The following is a 19,657-nucleotide window of genomic DNA, read 5'->3' as shown; positions in this document are numbered from 1 at the left end:
CAGGTGATTTTGGTCAGAGCTAAGCTTTCTTTCAGATTGTAATCCTTGTTTAGTTCCTGCTAAATTAATATGTATTTACTTTGCTGCCTGACTCATTGTGTTCCTAACGATGAGCGATGTACCTGCACTTTGTTTTGATGTATCTTGATCATTGTACCATCTGACTTTTTCAAACCTTTCTGTATCGACTATTTAAACCTGACTCCATATATGAAAAATACATTCAGACCTTACACACTGGTGTCTAGTCCGTTTGTCAAAGCCGAATCCCATGCCCACCTGGCCAGAATCCCTAGTCCCGTGGAATAAGGGGCCCCGAAAGAAATCCCGGTCCGCGGCACAATACATTCATGGAAAGCCAACTGGAAATCAGTTGAATGATTCCTCTTTGCCAGATATAGAGGACACCAGACCCAGAGACAATATGCACCGTCTGGCTCTCCAAAAGCATCCCTTTTTTTTTTTTTAAACTCTGTTCAGTTGTCACTCCAAAGTGTATAGTGCCCAAATGAAAGAGCTTCCATATAAGGTCCTCCACCTCCTAGAAGCCCCCACAGACATCTAATTCACTGAAAATCCATCTAGTCGACTCTCCTCAAGCTTCCAGCCATGAATATCAAAAGGTGGGCTGCATCTGTGCCCTTCTTTCTGCTCCCTGACCCCACTCAAGTTCATCTTCCTCCTTTGTAAGAGTACACCTGTATTTATATCTCATCCTAGTTGGCTCTCCAGAACTAACTACTAACCATCTTTAAAGTCAACCTCCTCCATCTTTTAATATGACACATTCCCTATTAGGTCTCCTTTACTCCTCACCTCCCGACTCTCCTGTCCTCTATAGTGGGTTTGGCCTAATGCTGCTTAAATTATGCTCATTTGGGTCCCCAAAATTTGCCCGAGAATTCACAAGTTAGCTCAAGATAGTCTGGGATCCTGCCCCTAGTTGGTTCTGATTGGTAAATAAAGTTACCCAGCAGCCAATGGCTGGGCAGGGCAGACCGAAGTGGGACTTTTAGGATTCCTGAGCTAGAGATAAGAGAGGAAGAAGGAGGGAAGAGGGAGATCCACCATGCCCAGAGAAGGAGTAGAAAGATACCGAGCCTGAGGAGGTGCAGGGCAGAGAGCATAACCCCCATGTAGAAGCTCCAGAAGAGGAGCCCCAAGAGGGCTGCCCAACTGGGTCCAGGGCAGCAAAGATGGAATATAGATTTTAGTAAGTAATGACTTGGGAATACCAGAGGGAGGTGGATCAGCCACTTGGAGGTTAGGAAGTGGCCCAACCACTGAGCTGTTTTAGGCATATCAAAATATAAAGGTTGTGTGTCTTTCATTTGGTAACCCAGAACATTGGGGGTGGGTAGCAAGGAAAGCGCTGCTGCTGGGAACAATTTACGTATTTAATTGGGTACTTGTATAGTCCTCCATCAGCCTGTAAACATACCGTAACCACTGGTCATCTCTAAAGGAAAAGCAAAGGCCCTCCTCTCCACTTTCCCTACTTGGAAACTGTGCTAAGTCTCTTTACAGCGCATATTTTGTGACTAGCTGCTAACTACATATGACTAGAGAAAGAAAAGACAAACTCACTGAATAAATTCACCTTCTAATATTACCTGAATACACACCAGGAGTCAACCAGCTGCAGCCTGCTACCCAAGTTTGTGCAACTCCCTCCTTCAGTCCTACCTGAAAATGGAAGTTTTTTTTAGGCAATACAGACTGTGTTGTTTGTGTAATCCACACCAAAGCAGGACTGAATGGCTTGACCAAGTCTGTAAGACAGTTACTGTATTCTGAAATACTGTCTACCTGGCTCTTTACAAAAAAACTTTGCTATCCTCTGATCTAGACAATGAAAACATATAATAAATCCTCCAGTGCCTGAAGTCCAATAAGGGTTGGGAAGAGGATCCTACAGGCTCCTGACTGGGTTGGTGGTGTTCTCAGCAGGAGAATACCTTTACTTGGTCATCTTACCCATCAGTGAGAGCCAAGTGGTAGACATACCGTGTTCAAAATAGAAGAACGTGAGTCTTCATATAGGAGCAGCCATGAGCATAACTTTCCCCTGCTTTGATTTCTTCTGTAGATAATACAACCCTTCATCAAGTTCATTATGAAGACACAATGAATATTTACAAGACGTATACTTCCTTTAAACAGAAATTATGACTGTCCAGCAAAAGGAAAAGAAAAGAAAGTCAGAACAGAAGAGTTGTGCTGAAACACTCATTTGAATAAATGCCTATTACCTACAGTCAAGATGAACTGGGAACTACCACTCGCTGTGTGCCAAATGGGAGATTCCAAGGACCAGTTCCGGAAACCCAAATGTGTGTCTGGCGCAGCATGATCCTCTCAAATGAGCAAACACAAAGAAACCTTGTCACTGCCTGAAAAAGTGCATCCCAAATGTGTCTTTTAAGAAGATTTCCGCTTTAAAAAAATTTTTCAGTTAGCATCCAGAATAAGGAGCTTCATTATGAAGGAGCCTTGCGTCACTGAGCCACACATCATTGTACTTCGCTCAGATCCACCCTTTATCACTTCTCCTCTGCAGACTCTTCCTTCCCACTCTTGCCATTACCCTTCCTCACTCCCCACAGAATCCCTTCTGCTTCTGTGTCTCATGTATTTATATAATATAATACACTACCTATATTTTCTATATATACATATCTCACATGGGAGACAGTATGATGTCTTTCTCTCCCATGTTACTGTCATTTGTCAGGCCTCTCTATCCCTTACACTCCTTTCTCTGGGCATACACTTCCCCCCACCTTTCATGAAATTCCTGCAATGAAGTTTTAAAAGCACACAGTTGGGGATATTTCTCCAGCCACACCAAGGCTGAAAGCAGACTCTCCCCTGAGCACAGACATGGTCATCAGGAGGTATTACAACAATTACCATTACTGTATAAACAATACTTTTCCTTCCTGCTATTCTGGCATTAGACCTACTTAGTGCTGGTGTACATGAGCCTAGGAGGAACATTTTACCTTCCAACCACAAAAATCAGGAAGCTGAGTCTGAAAGAGGATGTCATGCATTGCGGGGATGCATCTGCCTCCTTCTGATTGGATATTGGTATCTTAAGGCCCACAGGATGAATGTGCATGAAACCATCCTGCTTCATATCATCTCATGCTGCTTCATAGGATCACCTGTGTAATCAGGTCACATGTTCTTAGGACGCGTGGGACTTCATACATCTCAGCCATATGCTCCACTGAGTTACTATCCCTATTCTCCAGTGACACTCCTTTACTGATAATAATGGAAGTGAAAAGAATCAGCCGTTTTCCCTTCTTACATAAGATTAATAAAGCAGTATATTAAAATTTAATTAAATCACGTACCACATCAAAATAGGATTTTTTCTTCCTTTTCTTTAAGACGGGGTCTCACAGTGTAACCCAGCTGGACCGAACTCACACTAGAGCTCAGACTGGCCCCAATTACACAGCAATCCTGCTAGCTCAGCTTCCTGAGATGTCAGTCATGAACCACCATATCTAGCTTTAAAAAATTCTTATATGCAATAATCTCAGAAGTATGGTTGACAATACATATGGCCTAACACATTCCTGATAATATGCATATGCATGACTATAGGGTGCAGTCATATAACCATCACAGAGTAGTAGTAGAATGAATTATAGGAATAAAAAGAAACCCCACTATTTCCCAAACTCGAATGAATCATGAAAGTGACAATATATAATTAAAAAGTAGGCATGGCAGCTCAAGCCTACAATCACCACACTCAGCCAGGGGCTGAAGTAGGAGGACTGTCACAAGTTCAAGGAAAACCTGGAATATATAGTGAACTCCAGGCTAATATAAGCATCTAAGCTAAAAGAAGGCTCCCTCTCTCTCTCTGTCTCTCTTTCCCTCTCTCTCTGTCTCTCTGTCTCTCTGTTTCTCTCTCTCTCTGTCTCTCTCTCTCTCTCTCTCTCTGTGTGTGTGTGTGTGTATATGTGTGTATGTGTGTGTACATTTGTGTAGTAAGACATATAATAAAGGTCTTCTATTTGACTCTGATATGATTGCTAATACAGGCATGAGAGATATAATTTGATGACTCACAATATATCTTGTGATCATAAAAAGTTGCTAATACAGGGAACTTTTTCTAAAGCCAAAGTATGTGTACTTCAAAGATTGAAGCCAAGTTGAAATATCTCAATGCACAACCACATATTATTCCTTAAGAAATAAACATATTTCTTAAATGAAATATGAAGTCAGTTGGAAAAGTGGTTTTTGAGGAAAACAGTAAGGAACTTTCTTCTGGTGTGTTTTTCTGACTGCTCCTTCCCACTGGCAATCCTTCATGTCCCTCTCATTAGATTTACTCATCTAAGAATCTCCATGTCTATGGAAGAAAGAATCAAGGCTGTATAGCAAACTGACCTTCAGCAATGTGAGATTCCTTTCCTGGTGACAGCAATATCAGATAAAATAGCTACCTTTATTCGGTGCTGAAACATTACTTTAAAATGAACCTTTCATCCCTGCAAGCCACATCCTCTATAAAGTATCTCCAATGTTCACACATCCAAACGGAGCTAAATAAGCCAGTCATATTTGAGCATAACATTTCCGCATAAAATGAACAGGAAAATGGAGTGACTATGGAATGGTCATGAACACAAAAGCCAGTAGGCATGATGTGTTCACCTTTACAATTTGTAGTTACCTCTAGGTAGCTTTCCCTATCTTTGCATTTCTATTCCTCTCTATCTAGAAAGACATAGAAGAGTGAGACTTATAGCAAGAATGCTGGATGATAGCGGTAAAAAATCCAGAGTAAGAAATAGAAGCAATGAAAAACAGAAATCCAATACAAAGCTGAATCTCACACCAAATAATGCTCAAGTCCACGCCCCATTGTACACTCCATCTCTCCAAGTGTTTGTATGATTACATGATGATTTCACTATGGGCATAAGTAAGGCTTGATCCGTTAAGACAATTTACTGGATAGATTCTCTAGTTCCTCATGTCCTCATTCACCATGGCCTTCCTTATAACCCTGTTCTGCATACTTGGAGAATGACTAAACAGGATTTTAAAATAAGAATTTAAAACATAATAATTAAAAATAGTGTGTACCAATTACTATGCTAAATGATTTCTAACTTAAGCTTATTTAGTAATAAGTACAATTCTCAAACAAGATATGATTATCACTGAAAAAATTGTAATGTGATTCTGTGAAAACATAATCTCTTCCTCCATGGAAGACATGGGATCAAAATCTAAGTCTAGACTCTGCTCTTAACCGCTCTGGAGAGACCTTTCGGGTAAACATAGTGATGCAGCGCTAGGGAATGCCATCACCCAAATTTTGACTTGCATTACTGGGTGAACAGTCAATTTAATATATGTAATATTATAGGACAGTTGCAAACATGGGTGTTCAAACATGGTGACTAGAGGAGTGGCGTGTAATTCTGAATAGAGTGTCCCAAAAGGAGGAATAGAACTGGGACTGGAGAGACAGCACCGGAGTTAAGAGAGTACTGCTCTTGCAGAGAGTCAAAGTCCTCTTCCCAGAAACCATCCTGGGCAGCTCACAACCGTCTATAACTCCAACTCCAGGAGATTTGACATCCTCTTCTGGGTGTCAAGAGCACCTGCACTCAAGTGCACATACCCAAACAAAAACAAAGCAAGTAGCTGCAGCCATGGCTTTCCTGTCAGGGGGGAAGACGCAGACGCATTATAAAAAGAAAATCTAGGTGGCCCATTTAAAACACTCGCAGTCCTATCCAAGGATAAGACCAGCATTTTTGAAAGCCTTAAGTCCAGTTTGAGGATTTATTGAATCAGTGGCCCCTCTTGTGTTATCACACAAATGTCAATATTGAAGAGAAGATGCATGTGGTCATTTTCTATGACTCATGGAGCTATGGCAAGGCAATGCTTTGAGATAGAACCTGCTGTTGAAGTCTGATCTACCCTAGGGGCCTCCTAAGGAGAAGAGATCAGAAGTCAGAGAAGTCAATGTGTCACAACTCCAGAGTGAGGGACAGCTGCAGAGAAGTCTCTAAGAGAAGGATGCTCAGTGTGTTAGAAAGTGAACCTGCCAGCAGTTAAATGTAGGGGCTCATTATTTCCATTGTTGGCAGATAAGAACTCAATGCATCACTGCAGAGCCTCCTTGAACTTGGAATGAGGTCAGTGTTGGACCAGTCCTTGAAGCCAACTATTTTCCATGATCTTTGTGATTAGTAGGCTGAACTCCGAAGTTCCAGCAGAGTCTCTGACTGCAGCATCCTCATCTCTATACCAAGGACTTTAATGTCAAGTAGGATTTGAAATCATGGAGACTGGCCCTCCCATACAGATCTCATTGTTGGGCTTGTAATCTCTGGAGATGGAAGGGTGGTAGGGTTTGCCTCATCCACAGGTTGCAAGCTAAGTGTGGCCAACAGAGACTCCTCTTACACACATTTGCTGTTTTCTGTACCATGGTCAATAATAGTGTGTTGGTTGGCTATCAACGTAAATGCACTTCTCTACCTTGTTTAGTCTTATGTTGTTCTCATTTTAGTGGTTTTCTTGCTTCCCTCCCAATGGTGCTAGGGACTCAGCTCTCAACAGTAGGCTATTCACTAAGAAGATTCCCAAGTAAAAGTGGAAGTTGTAGCCAAGTCAACAACCTCCTCAACTGAGGAGTGATACAAAAATCACTCCTCAGAAACACAAGAAACAAGAGTTGAGAATGTAGCTTGGTGCATTATATGGCCCTAAATTTTACCTCCAGAAGAAAAAAAAAAAATGAGAACAAATGGAGAAAATCCTTTCAATGAAATGATATAAAACTTCCCAATCATAATTATACTCTGATAAATAGCCTCCTATCCTCTGGAAAGTCTCACTTTGTCTCCAGGACCTGGTCAATGAACCCTGACTTGCTGTCATTTTTAACTATTAACCAACCAGGAATGGGCATGGCTGAATTCCTTCAGGCACATAAACTGATCTAACTGTACTCATGGTCAAGCACACATGTACACATCCCTTAAATAAGTAGACATGAGTAGGAGCCTAGGTGATCTCTGTCTCTTCTATCCTTGTCTTCGTCCTTTTTGACTGAAAAATCCTTTTGTACCAATGTCCACCTCTTTCGGACTTGTACACTTTGCTTTCTTTCCTTCATAATTTTATTTATTTGTTTATTTTTTTTAACATATGAGCACACTGTTGCTGTCTTCAGACATACCAGAAGATGGCATCAGATCCCATTACAGATGGTTGCGAACCACCATATAGTTGCGTGGAATTGAACTTAGGACCTTTGGAAGACCAGTCAGTGCTCTTAATGGCCGAGTCATCTCTCCAGCCCCTACTTATTTAATCTTTAGACATGCTCTTACTTTAACCCATACTGGCCTTTAACTCACACATCCCCTATCTCAGCCTTGGAAGTGCCAGAATTACAGAATGTCTTAGTTACTTTCTATTGCCATAAGACACTACAAGCAAGGCACCTTGTAAGAGAAAGAATTTAGTTGAGGGTTTGTTTATAGTTTAAGAAAGTGAGTCAATGATCATCATCATCTCAGCAGGGAATGGGGTAATAGGCCAAGCAAACATGGTGTTGGAGCAGTAGTGGAGGGCTTGCATACTGAGAGAACAACTATGAGCCAGAAAAAGAAAAATAGAGACAGGGAGACAGAGTCAGAGAGAGAGAGAGAGACAGACAAAGACAGAGACAGAGAGACAAAGAGAGACGGAGAGACCAAGAGAAATAGAGTGATAGAGAATGGTACTAGTCTTTAAAACCTGAAAGCCCACCCCCAATGACAGCTTCACTGTCTGGGGATGAAGCATTCAATATATGAATCTAAGGGGACCATCCTCACTAAAAACACCTCCAAGGCCATTGACATATACTTATAGCTTTCCCCTCCTTTTTGGTTGTTATTTTAATAAAGCATTCCTTTTTACTTGAGTTATTTTATAGTGAATTTTATTGACACCTGGTACATAGGATAAATTTCCTTAGCATTTGTGGATGAGTTAACATGAACACTCAAAACTACATGTGTGCTTTAAAGTTCATAAACCCTTTATCAAGTAATGTGAGGGGAAATATGATATCTTTTTAAATATTTTCTATAGCAGGTGGAATCAAAATAGTAATCCCTAAGAAGATACAAGATATATCTGAAAACTTTAGCTGAGGTAGGGAAATTTATAAACTATATAAGTAAGATTCCTCACATCAAAAACTGTAGATGTTTTTACTGATATATATAAATAGAAACAAGTAGGATGCTGTCACTAAATTAGGGGACAGAAAGAGTGCCAGCCACAACCTGAATCCTACTGGGTTCCATCATGTAGAGAACTATCCCTGGGAGAATTGTCGGTTGGAAATGCACATAACAACTCTTTTCTGGAAATCAGCAGAGAGAATAATTATGAGAAAAGTCTCTCCCTGGGGATGAGCACATTCATTCCCACCCCCCACCCCACCCCCACCCCTGTCTTTCCAATCTCCAGTATGTTTTTGTTCTTTGTAGTTTGAGAAAAAAAAAAGTCCTTATCTCTGTATTCAGCAAGCCCTGGTACTGTTTATGATCTGGTATTTTAGAGTATGGAACAACACTTCCCATGAGATTGCCTTTAATTGTCTCTGTTTTGTGTTCACTTGGTGGAGGCACTAGAGAGGTAATACACAGCCTAGGAAGATGGCAAGGAGGAAACAGACACTTCTAGCTGGAGAATGAAACCCGTATTTGGTGTGGTTCTTTTTTAATTCCTGTGTGACACCTAACCATCTTTCAAGATAGCATGGCTAAAGAAGTATTTCTAGTCTCTTTATCAGTAGGGTGGAGTAAGGTGACACATGAGAAATAACCAGGTTAACTTAAAAAGAGAAAGAGAAACACGCATTGGTAGAACCATTTCCTAGCATGTTTGGGGACCTGAGCTCATCCTCCAGCATCACCATAATAAATTAATAATTTAAAAAACATAAATAGAGGAATAAGATTATTGTGTTCTTTCAGTTTGTTTCAGTTTCATATTTACTAAGTGAAAAGACTTTTAAGTTCTGGGCTTTATTGAGGAAAATGAAGTTAATTTGATAATAGTTTTCATAAAAAAGCAAGTGCTAGACTGTCATGTGAATTTCTCCTGGGACAATAGGAAGGAATTCACTCACACATCTATTCACCCCAGCTAGGGCAACAACATACAAAATAACAATTCCATGGAAGTCCAACATGTCAAACCAATGGCCTTATCATGATTGCTTACATAGAAAGGGGGAGGGATGCTACAGTGGGGTGGACTCCCTGGACAGGTACATCGATGAAAAGTCTTATTCCAGCCTGGATGACAGTGTCCCTATAAATGCAGAGACAAAGCTCCCCGTCCCTTCAGTTAATCTTGCACACACCATATATTCTATCACTTTCCAACACCACAAGACGACCTGAAGCTTGGACAGAGTTACACACAGCTGAGAAGAGCAGCTGGAATCTGAATGGCCCCACCCTGCCTCCCTTCTTCTATGAGGTAACATCAAAAGGCTAGATTTTGAGAGTACCCTGCAAATAATCACAACTGCTCTGATGAAGATGGCAAAGGCTGTTATAACTAGATAATAGCATGCAATATAGACACAGCTAGTGTTTCCCTCTACCTGTACTGTGTTTACCACATCTCCAAATTCTGTGGTAGTTGTGATTGCAAACTAGTATGACCACTCTGGAAATCAATCTGGAGGTTCCTCAGGAAATTGGAAATAGATCTACCTGAAGACCCAGCAATACCTCTCTTGGGAATATGCCCAAAAGATGCCCCACCATGCCACAGGGGTACTGTGTTTTACTATGTTCATAGTGGCCTTGTTTATGATAGCCAGAGGCTGGAAACAAGCCAGATGTCCCATGACAAAAGAATAGATACAGAAAATGTGGTTCATTTACACAATAAAATACTACTCAGCTATTAGGAACAAGGACATCCTGACTTTTGCAGTCAAATGGATGGAACTAGAAAATATCTTCCTGAGTGAGGTAACTCAGATCCAAAAGGACATGCATGGTATGTACTCACTAATAAGTGGATATTAGCCAAAAAAATGTACGGGAATACCCAAGATACAGTCCAAAGGACTCAAAAAGGTCAACAAGCTGAAGGGCCCAAGTGAGGGCACCTCACTCCCATTTGAGTGGGAGAAGACAGCAATCATAAGGTGGGAGGGAGGGAGCTGGGAGGGAAGGTGGATCGGTGGGGGGAAGGGGAAGAGGGGATTTGATGTGGTATTGGGTGTGCGAAAAGGACTAAAAAGTCCTGAGGGTCGGCAGAAAGAATAGAAATAGGCAACCTCTGGAGGTAGGAGGTTGAAGGACCCTCTAGAATGTACTAGAGACCTGGGAGGTGAGAGACTCTCAGGAATCAAAGGGAAGGACCTTAGACAAAATGTCCTACAGTAGGGAGGGGAAACTTGTAGAGTCGACCTCCAGCAGAAGGTCAGGGCATCAAGTGAGGGATAGGATTGCCATCTCACAGTCAAAACTCTGTCGCATAATTGTTCCTGTCTGAAAGAACTCCAGGGATGGAAATGGAGAGGAGCCTGAGGAAAAGAAGGTCCAAAGTGGGATCCAGCTCAAGGGGAGGCTCCAAGGCCTGACACTATTACTGAGGCTATGGAGCGCTCACAAAAAAGGACCTATCATGACTGCCCTCTGAAAGACCCAACAAGCAGCTGAAAGAGTCAGATGCAGATATTTGCACCCAATCAATAGACAGAAGCTGGGACCCCTGTGGTTTAATTAGGGAAAAGCTGGAAGAAGCTGTGGAGGAGGGTGACCTTGTGGGAGGACCAGCAGTCTCAATTAACCTGGACCCCTGAGATCTCTCAAACACTGAACCACCAACTGGGCAGCACACACCAGCTGATAAGAGGCCCTCAACACATATACAGCACAGGACTGGCAGGTCTGGGAAGAGAAGGTTTAGTCAGAGAAGATACACCTAACCCTCAGGAGACTGGAGGCCCTAGGGGATTTAGAGGTCTGGTGGGGTGCGAGGTCAGGACATCCTCGAAGAGACAGGGGTGGGGGGAGCAGTCGCAGGGTGGACTGAGAGGGTTATAAAATCTGGGGTGTAAAAAAATAAATAAAATAAATAAAAGATACAAAATATCAAAACAAAAGAAGGTTCACAAGTTCATGCAGTTATCTAGAAAATTTTTTCACAGGTCCGCACTGGGGTCTCAGAATAATTTATGATATTTCTTCTGCTTATAGAAGCAGGATGGGAAAGATCACCAGTTAGGATTGGTAAACAGGAGGAAGAAGAAAGTGCCAAGCATGGACATTACTCTTCGGTTCTGGGGACAAAGATAGCATTACTGTGTAGCTCAGGCTAACCTGAAACTCTTGATCCTCCTGCATCAGCCTCCCAGGAGCTGAGATCATAGCCATGAACCACCGTACCTGGCTTCATCACCAGCTTTTGACCTCAGCCTCTGTTCACATTCACTGTCTTTGGAGGTATGTTTGGCAAAACTGAAACAAATCTAATTACCCATGTGATCAGCATTCAATGTCCTCAATCACTCAGTTCCTGAGCTCTGTACAAGAGATCCACCCAGACCAACCAGCTTCTCGTGAAAGATGCACACATGAGAATTCTCAGTTTTAGGTGCGTCCTTAGAACCATGCTATGCATGTACCACATACCTGAGGAAGTTAACACTACTCTGGTTTGAAGATGCTAGTCCGGGAGTGCTGATGTTCATGATGCCTTACAATCATGCCTTTTGAGTTCCTCACTCTTAACCCTTGCCGAGTGGGGGCCCCGGGTAAGGGCAGATGCTGTTGCTTCCTCTTGCCAATGTTTAGTGCACAAATGAGCTGGGAAAACACTCACATAGCATTCTAGTGCCCATGGAAACCTGTGACCCACTGGGACTAGTATATTTGCCCTTTGGTACTGCTTCTGAAGGAATGTCTGTGTGACCAGCACAGAAATACTGATGTGGGAGGTATGGTTCAGAGAGAACCATGTACCTACGTATGTTCAGTCTCTACCAGAAAGAAAAATTCTGAATGATCTTAATTAGCCTGATTAAAGCAGGCTAGAAAACTAAGGGATTAGGCTCCCTTTTGTTTCTTTGTTTTGTTTTGTTTTTGAAAAAGGAGGTTTGCCAACTACAGTGAATGCCCTAGTCCAAAGAAAAATATAGAAAAAGACAATCTGCTCCCTGGAGTGGCCCAGGGGAGGAAGCTTGCGTCACGTGTTGTTTTTTAAATTGCAGGGTGATTGGGCAGACACACATCACAGCTGCTACTCCAACTGCAGTCCACCCTCCAGACAGAAGTGGATTCTCCTACTTACATCAAATGGAGCTGAACTCGACCCAGCGTTCTGATTACACGGTTCCCTGAAGCAGTCACTAAAAGGAAGTAGAAGGCCCATGGCAATGATCCGGGAGCAGAACTTCTCTGCTTCTTCTGGAGGCCCGTTTTCCTGCTGGCTAAACAGCTTCTCCAACAGTGTTCGCCCTGCATATGAAACACAGTCATTAGAGGGAGGCTGGCAGATCACCTGGCTCAGAACTCTCCAGAGAGGATAGTAAACATCACTAGTGGGCAACGGTCTCCAAGGCTATTTGTGTGCAGAAAGGAGGCCAATGAACAGAACTGCAATGTCAAGCCAGATACCACATAGGAAAAGGCAGGAGGGTTTGTTCTCCCAGGCTCCCAAACGGCATCTTACCTCAAAAGAGAATGGTCTCTGTTACTGACTGACTATACGTTCCCCATCTGAAAAGAACCTCCACCCCTTTGGGATTTAATTAAGCAATTCTCCGTTTTGTTTTTGTGGGGTTTTTTTGTTTTTGTTTTTGTTTTTGTTTTTGTTCTTCCCTGCCTTCAGAGTATTCTTTGAGGAAGCAGTTACTCAAACTGCCCACCATTTGGGGCCTAGAAATGTCAGAGACTAACTGACATTCACTTTCTCAGACCCAGCACCAGGGAAAGGGAGAGAGTGAGGCACAGACAAAGGTATCTGGCCATAAAACAGGCAAGAAAGCTGGCCAGGAAATAAAAGTCATCCTGAAGAAGAAAAAGATTTAAATGTTTTCAGTTGCTCCATAGAAACAGCTATGTGTGGGGTCTGAAAAGACGGCTCAGCCGTTAAGAGAATTTGCTCCTTTTACAGAGGACCCTGGTTCTATAAAATCTACATGGTAGCCCACATTCATCTATGGCTCTAGTTACAAGGGATCCTCTTCTGGACTCTGCAGGCACCACATATATGTGACGAACATACATACAGGCAAAACACCCATATACATAATAAAATAAAGTAAAAGTCCAAATAATGTTTAACACAAGAAACAACTTTGTATTGAACATCTAAATTTAAATATTTTCTTGGTTCTCCAAAGAAGAATCATTTAGAAGGGAGGATACAGCAGAGAGGAAGGTTCCACAGACATCAAGGCAGACAAAAATCAAGGTATAGAGAATAAATGTCTGTGGACTGCTCGGAAATAAACTGGACATCTATATTATAACTCCTCCCTGAAAGACTTTGGTGGAGAACACCAAAAAAGAGGGCAGAAGGAATGTGAAAGTCAGAGATCTGGAGGACCAGGGAAAATCATGTCTTCTAGGCATGGGAGTAAAGGACTGTTGTACTGAAAAAGGAGGGGCACCCCATCCCCCACCGAGAACCTAAAAGCTGTTGCCAGTTGATGGGAGACAAGACCGTAGAAGACATGCTGGTGCATGTCTCAACCTTTCTTATGGCTTAGAATCATCTTGGAAGAACAGAGTGATGGGAACCTTGGGCACCTCTACTCCACTAGTCATTGTTTGATTCTAAAGATAGACAGATATAAGAGTCAAGGATCTAGTCACTAATATATTTTTAGTGACTACCTAGGGTACTGTTCTGGTGAGCTGGCTGAATTTCTGTCCTACACTTATGTATTATTAGGTGTTATGTATGTATGTAATCTTATGTATTATTGAGGACAGGTCGACCAGAAGTTCCTCTTTAGGTGGATGTAAAACTGGTTGGACTGAAGATCACGGCCTAAGTGCCAGACTACCTCAAACTTTTCATACTCCCATGCTAAATGGCACACCCTCTAATGGAATGACAGTTGACAAATGTCATGGCAATGAATGAAAATACTATAAAGAGAAAAGAGTTAACACCCAACTCCTGGTAAACTTCTAACAAGACTCATAAAAGATGTGAATCTGCTCTCTTTATTTGCCCATGCCTCCCCCTCACATCTTTCACAACCTTAACTAAAACTTTTCTCCCATGGTTTGAGAATGTAACTTGAAACTCTATCTCTCATTTCTAATCTTAGCCAAAAGGAACAGTTTCCCTAGATGCCTAATGGGTGCATGGTCTTGTTCTAGGTTCTACAATTCTGGGGGAAAAAGTAAAACTGTGGGACCCAGTTCAGATCAAAATCTGATACAAACTACTAGTATTCCAACACTCAGAAATTCAGAAATCGGCATAACGTTTTTTCTACATCCACACACTAAAGCCCTTCCACATCACAACTATCCGCTATTCTTGATTCCTATGATTTCTCCCTCTCATGAGTTCATCTTTCAACTTTAAACCAAAGTCAAGCATCCTGAAAAACCGCTCTGAGCCCTTTCTAAACCACTGTAGATCCCTTTATGAACTCTTTAACGTAACTTTTTTTTACTTAAAGGATTGTGTATTGTTTTTAATGTCTAATCCTTCACTTAAGTGATATATTTCCTGAGAGTACACAGATTGAAAATAGGATAATTTTTAGAGAGGGAAAGAAAAATATTTGGGGAATATATCAAATATTACGATGCTACTGAATGAGGATATTTATTCATATTCTAGCCAGAATATAGAAAAGAATTACACACACACACACACACACACACACACACACACACACACTTTCTTTTGCCCTTCCGCCTTACTGTAATTCTTTAAGGCATCACCTCTCTATTGCTTGGCATTCTAAATTTGAAAGAGAGGCTTCACCTTAATACTAAAGACATTAACTGCTAAATGGTCTTGCTTTATTTATAACCCATAGCACCTGGTGCCCTCTGAAGTACTCACTCCTTTCTAAAGTTTTATGGTTAAACAGCATATATTGGTCACTGATGAGCACAGAGCATACACATTGATTGGAAAATTAATAAATACATCTAAAGAAAAATGCAAAGTGGGAGCAGAGCAGAGGTGGTAGTCCTTTGTAGTCTTCTAACAAAGGCACATGGGGGTCAACTGAAAAAGACCTTCCAACCACACCAACTCCTGGACAGTCCTCCCCGTTAAGAACTTTGGCACAGAAAAGATCCCTTTCCCCTTTCGGAGCCCACTTTTTAAATTCAGTCACTTCTGTTGCCTCAACACTTTGTCTCTCAACTTCAGCAGCCAGACTTTAATTCCAGAAATGAAATGCCAGTCCCATTAGAGTAACCAGTTAGATAGTAGAGGACTTAGAGGTCACCAAGGATGGACTTTTCTCTCCTAATTGCCAGCCAGCTTATAAAACCAAAATATAAAAATGCAGGATAATGATTATTGGCCAAATGGAGGAGGCTTTACTAATATCTAGTGGCTTGGGTTCAGACATGCTATTCTGAACTGTATATCATCAGCTAATAACTATCTAAACCTTATAAGAACACTTTCTTTCTATCTCAGGGCTTTCTGGTACTGTCCTCTCCTTAACAATCAATTCAAATTGACCTCACCTGGCCAAGAAACCATCCCTTGGGAAAACCTGCGTATTTTAGGGGCTTTAGAAACAGCACACAGCAAAATGAGGCATGGTGCAACGTGTCTGTAATCCCAGCATTGAAAGGTAGAAGAATCAGACATTCAGAGCTGTCCTTGGTTCAAAGCAAGTTCAAGGCCAGCCTGGTCTACATAAGACCCTGTCTTAAAAGAAAGCAAGAACCTAGGGGAAAGAAGAAATCGTTTCTACTCAAGATGCACATTAACACAATGGACTCTCCAGCCATCTGCCAAGAGTGGTGAGTGTGGGGTACCTTCTTCTGCATTAAATTCTATCCTGTTATTTGTATGTATCATCTGAATTCTCTCAACAGTGTTGAAAAGAACCAGGCGGCCAAGAAGAGTCCTGAGAGACAGGCCAGCAACAAGGCTGCTCCAATCAATTCATTCTATAAGGAACCCAATACTCAATTTCTGTGGGTTTGGGGCAGCATGAGTTGCTGTTATCTATTCTTGCCTGTTTGGATGTTTGAAAATACCTTTGAAAATATAACATTCATTCTTAGCTCAGAGTTTTCCAAAACTAGACTCCAATCTATACATTGGGTATGAGAAGTAAATTTCGTATTGGTTGCTGTGTGTTTTTTAAGTCAACCCAAGGCCTCCCATGAGGTAGAGAAGGCCCCTTACCACTGAGCTACAGAGTCTCATACTAAATTTCAACCATCAATCATCACAAAAAATTCTGTCAAAAACAGTAGACATAAATTCTTATGCCTTTTCTATTTCTGTCTATTAAACAAAACTAATCTCAAACTGTGTCTTCAAAATGCGGCACAACAACACAAGCAAAAATAATGTTTATTCTGTCTTCTCTCAGTCATTAGGACATTCTTTGATCTCCCAATGCATTTTAAATTAAATGAAAGGTTCTTTTTCTCTACAGAACTGAAGATGATCTGTACCTAACTAGAATTACTACCTAGGAAACTGCAACCCAAATCTCAAGTGGTTAATTATCAGAGCACACCCATTGTGCACAGGATACAAAGTGGTTGAAACCAGCTCTAAAATGACTGTGGTTCTTTTGTACGACTCAGACACTGTGAAGCAACAATGACAACAGAAAGCAGGGAAATAGGACTTGGTGTCTGAGTGACCTTAGCAGAGCCCAAATATTACCAATAATTGAAGAGAGTACAAGAAAAGGCACTAAAACCCTCAATTCTGGATCTATGATGGGAACCCTAAGTCTTTTATCTATAATTTCCCATCTATGATACATATTCATGCAAACCACGGCATCAATGACAAGAACAAGAGATAGCTTACTCTGGGGCAGTTATGAGTGATTATGTTCCAACAGATTCCGATTACCCATATACCATGTTCCAACATGTTAATAATTTGAAGAAGATTTTACAGTAACAAAACAAAGAAAATCATAAATGAAGGCACTTAAAAATATATATTGGTATTACCGGGGGTTATGGCACACATCTTTAACCCTAGCCCCCAAGAGAAAGAAACAGGTGGAACTCTGTGAGTTCCAATGCAGCCTAGTCTACATTGGCAAGTACCAGGCCATACCACACAGTGAGACTGTCTCCAGATTAAAAAAAAAAAATCCAATCAAAACAAACAAACAGAAAGCAATAAAAAAATAACAACAATAAACCTACGTTAGTGAGACTATAAGGTAGGCAGGTTGCAGCCAAGCAAGAAAATCTATTCTAGACCTCATATGATATAATGACATCTGACTAATAACATTCTTAGCCTTTGGGCTGGTCATCATCACAGGGATATTAGGTTAAACACAATCAGTGAGTCAGCCTTGTCTAATCTATAACACAGTGTTCCTTTTGGCTGGGAACTTCAGTTCAGCTGGGAACTATTTAAATCCTGTCTGTAATAATTTGGTGTTGTCCATTTCTTAAAATAATGTAACCTGTTCTCTGTGGACTGAGAATGAAGTCACTCACTCAAGTCAAATAGTTTTGACCATAGCAGGAAATCTGTATCCAAAAATCGAGCCTACAATTCATTTCTTGGTGCAGCAGAACTATCAGCTTTCAGCTTAGCTACGATGGAGGTAAAATCCTTTGGTGATGTGAGGGTCATTGAAGTACAGCCTTATTACAATGAAACCCAATGTATAAAAATTGTTCTTATTTTGGGCTTGTACCACAGTAAGAGCCAAGATTTTAAACTCTACTAAGTACAAAACAAACAAAAAGACTTTATATATTTATGTTCATTTAAGAAAATATTAGTAGTGATGTATTGTTTTGAAGTATACAGTTAATATGTTTGGAGTTATTTAAAATTTATATTAAGAAAAATGTATTTTCACTATTGCTATAGACGAGCATCTACATAAGACTGTTAAATTGGTTGTGGTTTTATATCAAACAACTTTTATAATACTCATCTTATTGTTATAATATTTTATAAATTTTAAAGAATATGACAAAAAATACCCTATCAATATGTACTACATTTGTGAATATGTACATCCAAAAAAATCAATAAACTTTCAAAAGAAAAATAAATAAATAGATAAATAAATAAATAAATAAATAAATAAATAAATTGATGTTGTGAGTGAGGTGGCTGGCCCATTCCTGGAGCAGCAACCAGGGTCATTATCACTAGATGCCAGTAGCACAAGCATCCCTGTTGTAACATCAAAGAAATGTTTCTAAACAAATACTCTAAGGCCATAGGTTGAGAACTATGCCCAGAGAAATGCTCTACCTGTTCTAACAATGGTATTTTGGCTGCCCCTAGAGGACCTCCCTATCCTGACATCTTCTCAGAAGAAGGCATCTTACTTCAATTCATACATATTTAAGGGGCAAGAAAGTAGGTGGGTATTGTTGTCCTTGAACTTAACAAATATTTTCAAATGATTTAGTATCCTTCAAAAGCATAAGCTATTTTGAAAGTTCATGCCACTGGGCCATCTACTACTCTGATTCTTCCTATTCTCCTTTAACCTTTTAACATTTCCTCTTCAGCCCTGTGATTCGACAAGTAAAACATCCTTTAACTGCCATTTTCCATAGAAAGTCCAGACTGGGGATATAGTTCACTGATAGATGGCTAACAAAGTATGTATAAAAATCTAGGCTTGACCCCAGAAGCAACCAACAAATAAATAAATAAATAAATACCCTAATAAATATCATCTAAACCTACAACACTCTTTATTTCCAGTTACTATTGCATTTTAGCTGGATGGGGTGTGGGGGAGGAGGAGACAGGGAAATTCTTATATGTACAAAAGAACTACTAGCTAGAATTATGGACAGTGAAGTGAAAATTTCTGCTTACTTTGGAGACTCAGTTGTGTCATAAAATGTTTTTCTGGAAACTGTCTTATGTCAGGATGTTTTTGCTGAAGCAGACATGTGGGAGAACATTTTGCTGAGAACAGACATGTGGTGTTTGGCTGGAAGCTGCCTGGACAAAGGGTATGTGATGTTTTGCTAAGCCAGACGCTTAAGACAGCACACGATGTTCGGAAAGGGTATAAATATAACCCAACAGACAGTGGACAATGCTCTGTGGCATTGGTTTACCTTGCCACTCTTTGCTGATCTTTATTGGGCTTTGCTGATGCTGTGGCATTGGAATGCCTTGCCTTCTTCCTTGATCATCATTTGGAGTGACTTTATAGAGAGAAATGTACCAAAGAACTTCTGGTAGTGTTCTGCTAGGTTCTTGACATCTATGTGGACTTGGGCCTACTGACAGAGCTTCACAATTTCTTCTGGAATGAACTGCTGTTGCTGATTAGGGAATGGGGTTTTCAGATAGATTGAGCTACCACTGCTGATTCATGTGATTGGAACTGCTGTTATCCTGACAGTAAAAGACTGGGATCACCACAAAGAACTATTTT

The 19,657-nt window shown here is 40.8% G+C and overlaps 1 protein-coding gene across 1 annotated transcript in view; it reads right to left on the bottom strand.

The window, feature by feature from the left end:
• Positions 1-19,657, bottom strand: part of Fmn2 (formin 2) — a 334,557-nt gene that overhangs the window by 288,651 nt on the left and 26,249 nt on the right. Inside the window, exon 2 of the mRNA XM_031379313.1 lies at positions 12,379-12,545. Coding sequence (XP_031235173.1) covers positions 12,379-12,545 — 167 coding nt within the window. The remainder of the gene's footprint in view (positions 1-12,378; positions 12,546-19,657) is intronic.

Source organism: Mastomys coucha, unplaced genomic scaffold, assembly GCF_008632895.1.
Source record: "Mastomys coucha isolate ucsf_1 unplaced genomic scaffold, UCSF_Mcou_1 pScaffold1, whole genome shotgun sequence".
Classification (NCBI taxonomy): domain Eukaryota; kingdom Metazoa; phylum Chordata; class Mammalia; order Rodentia; family Muridae; genus Mastomys; species Mastomys coucha.
Note: the sequence above shows the minus strand (reverse complement) of the source record. Positions and strands in the feature narration are given on the sequence as shown.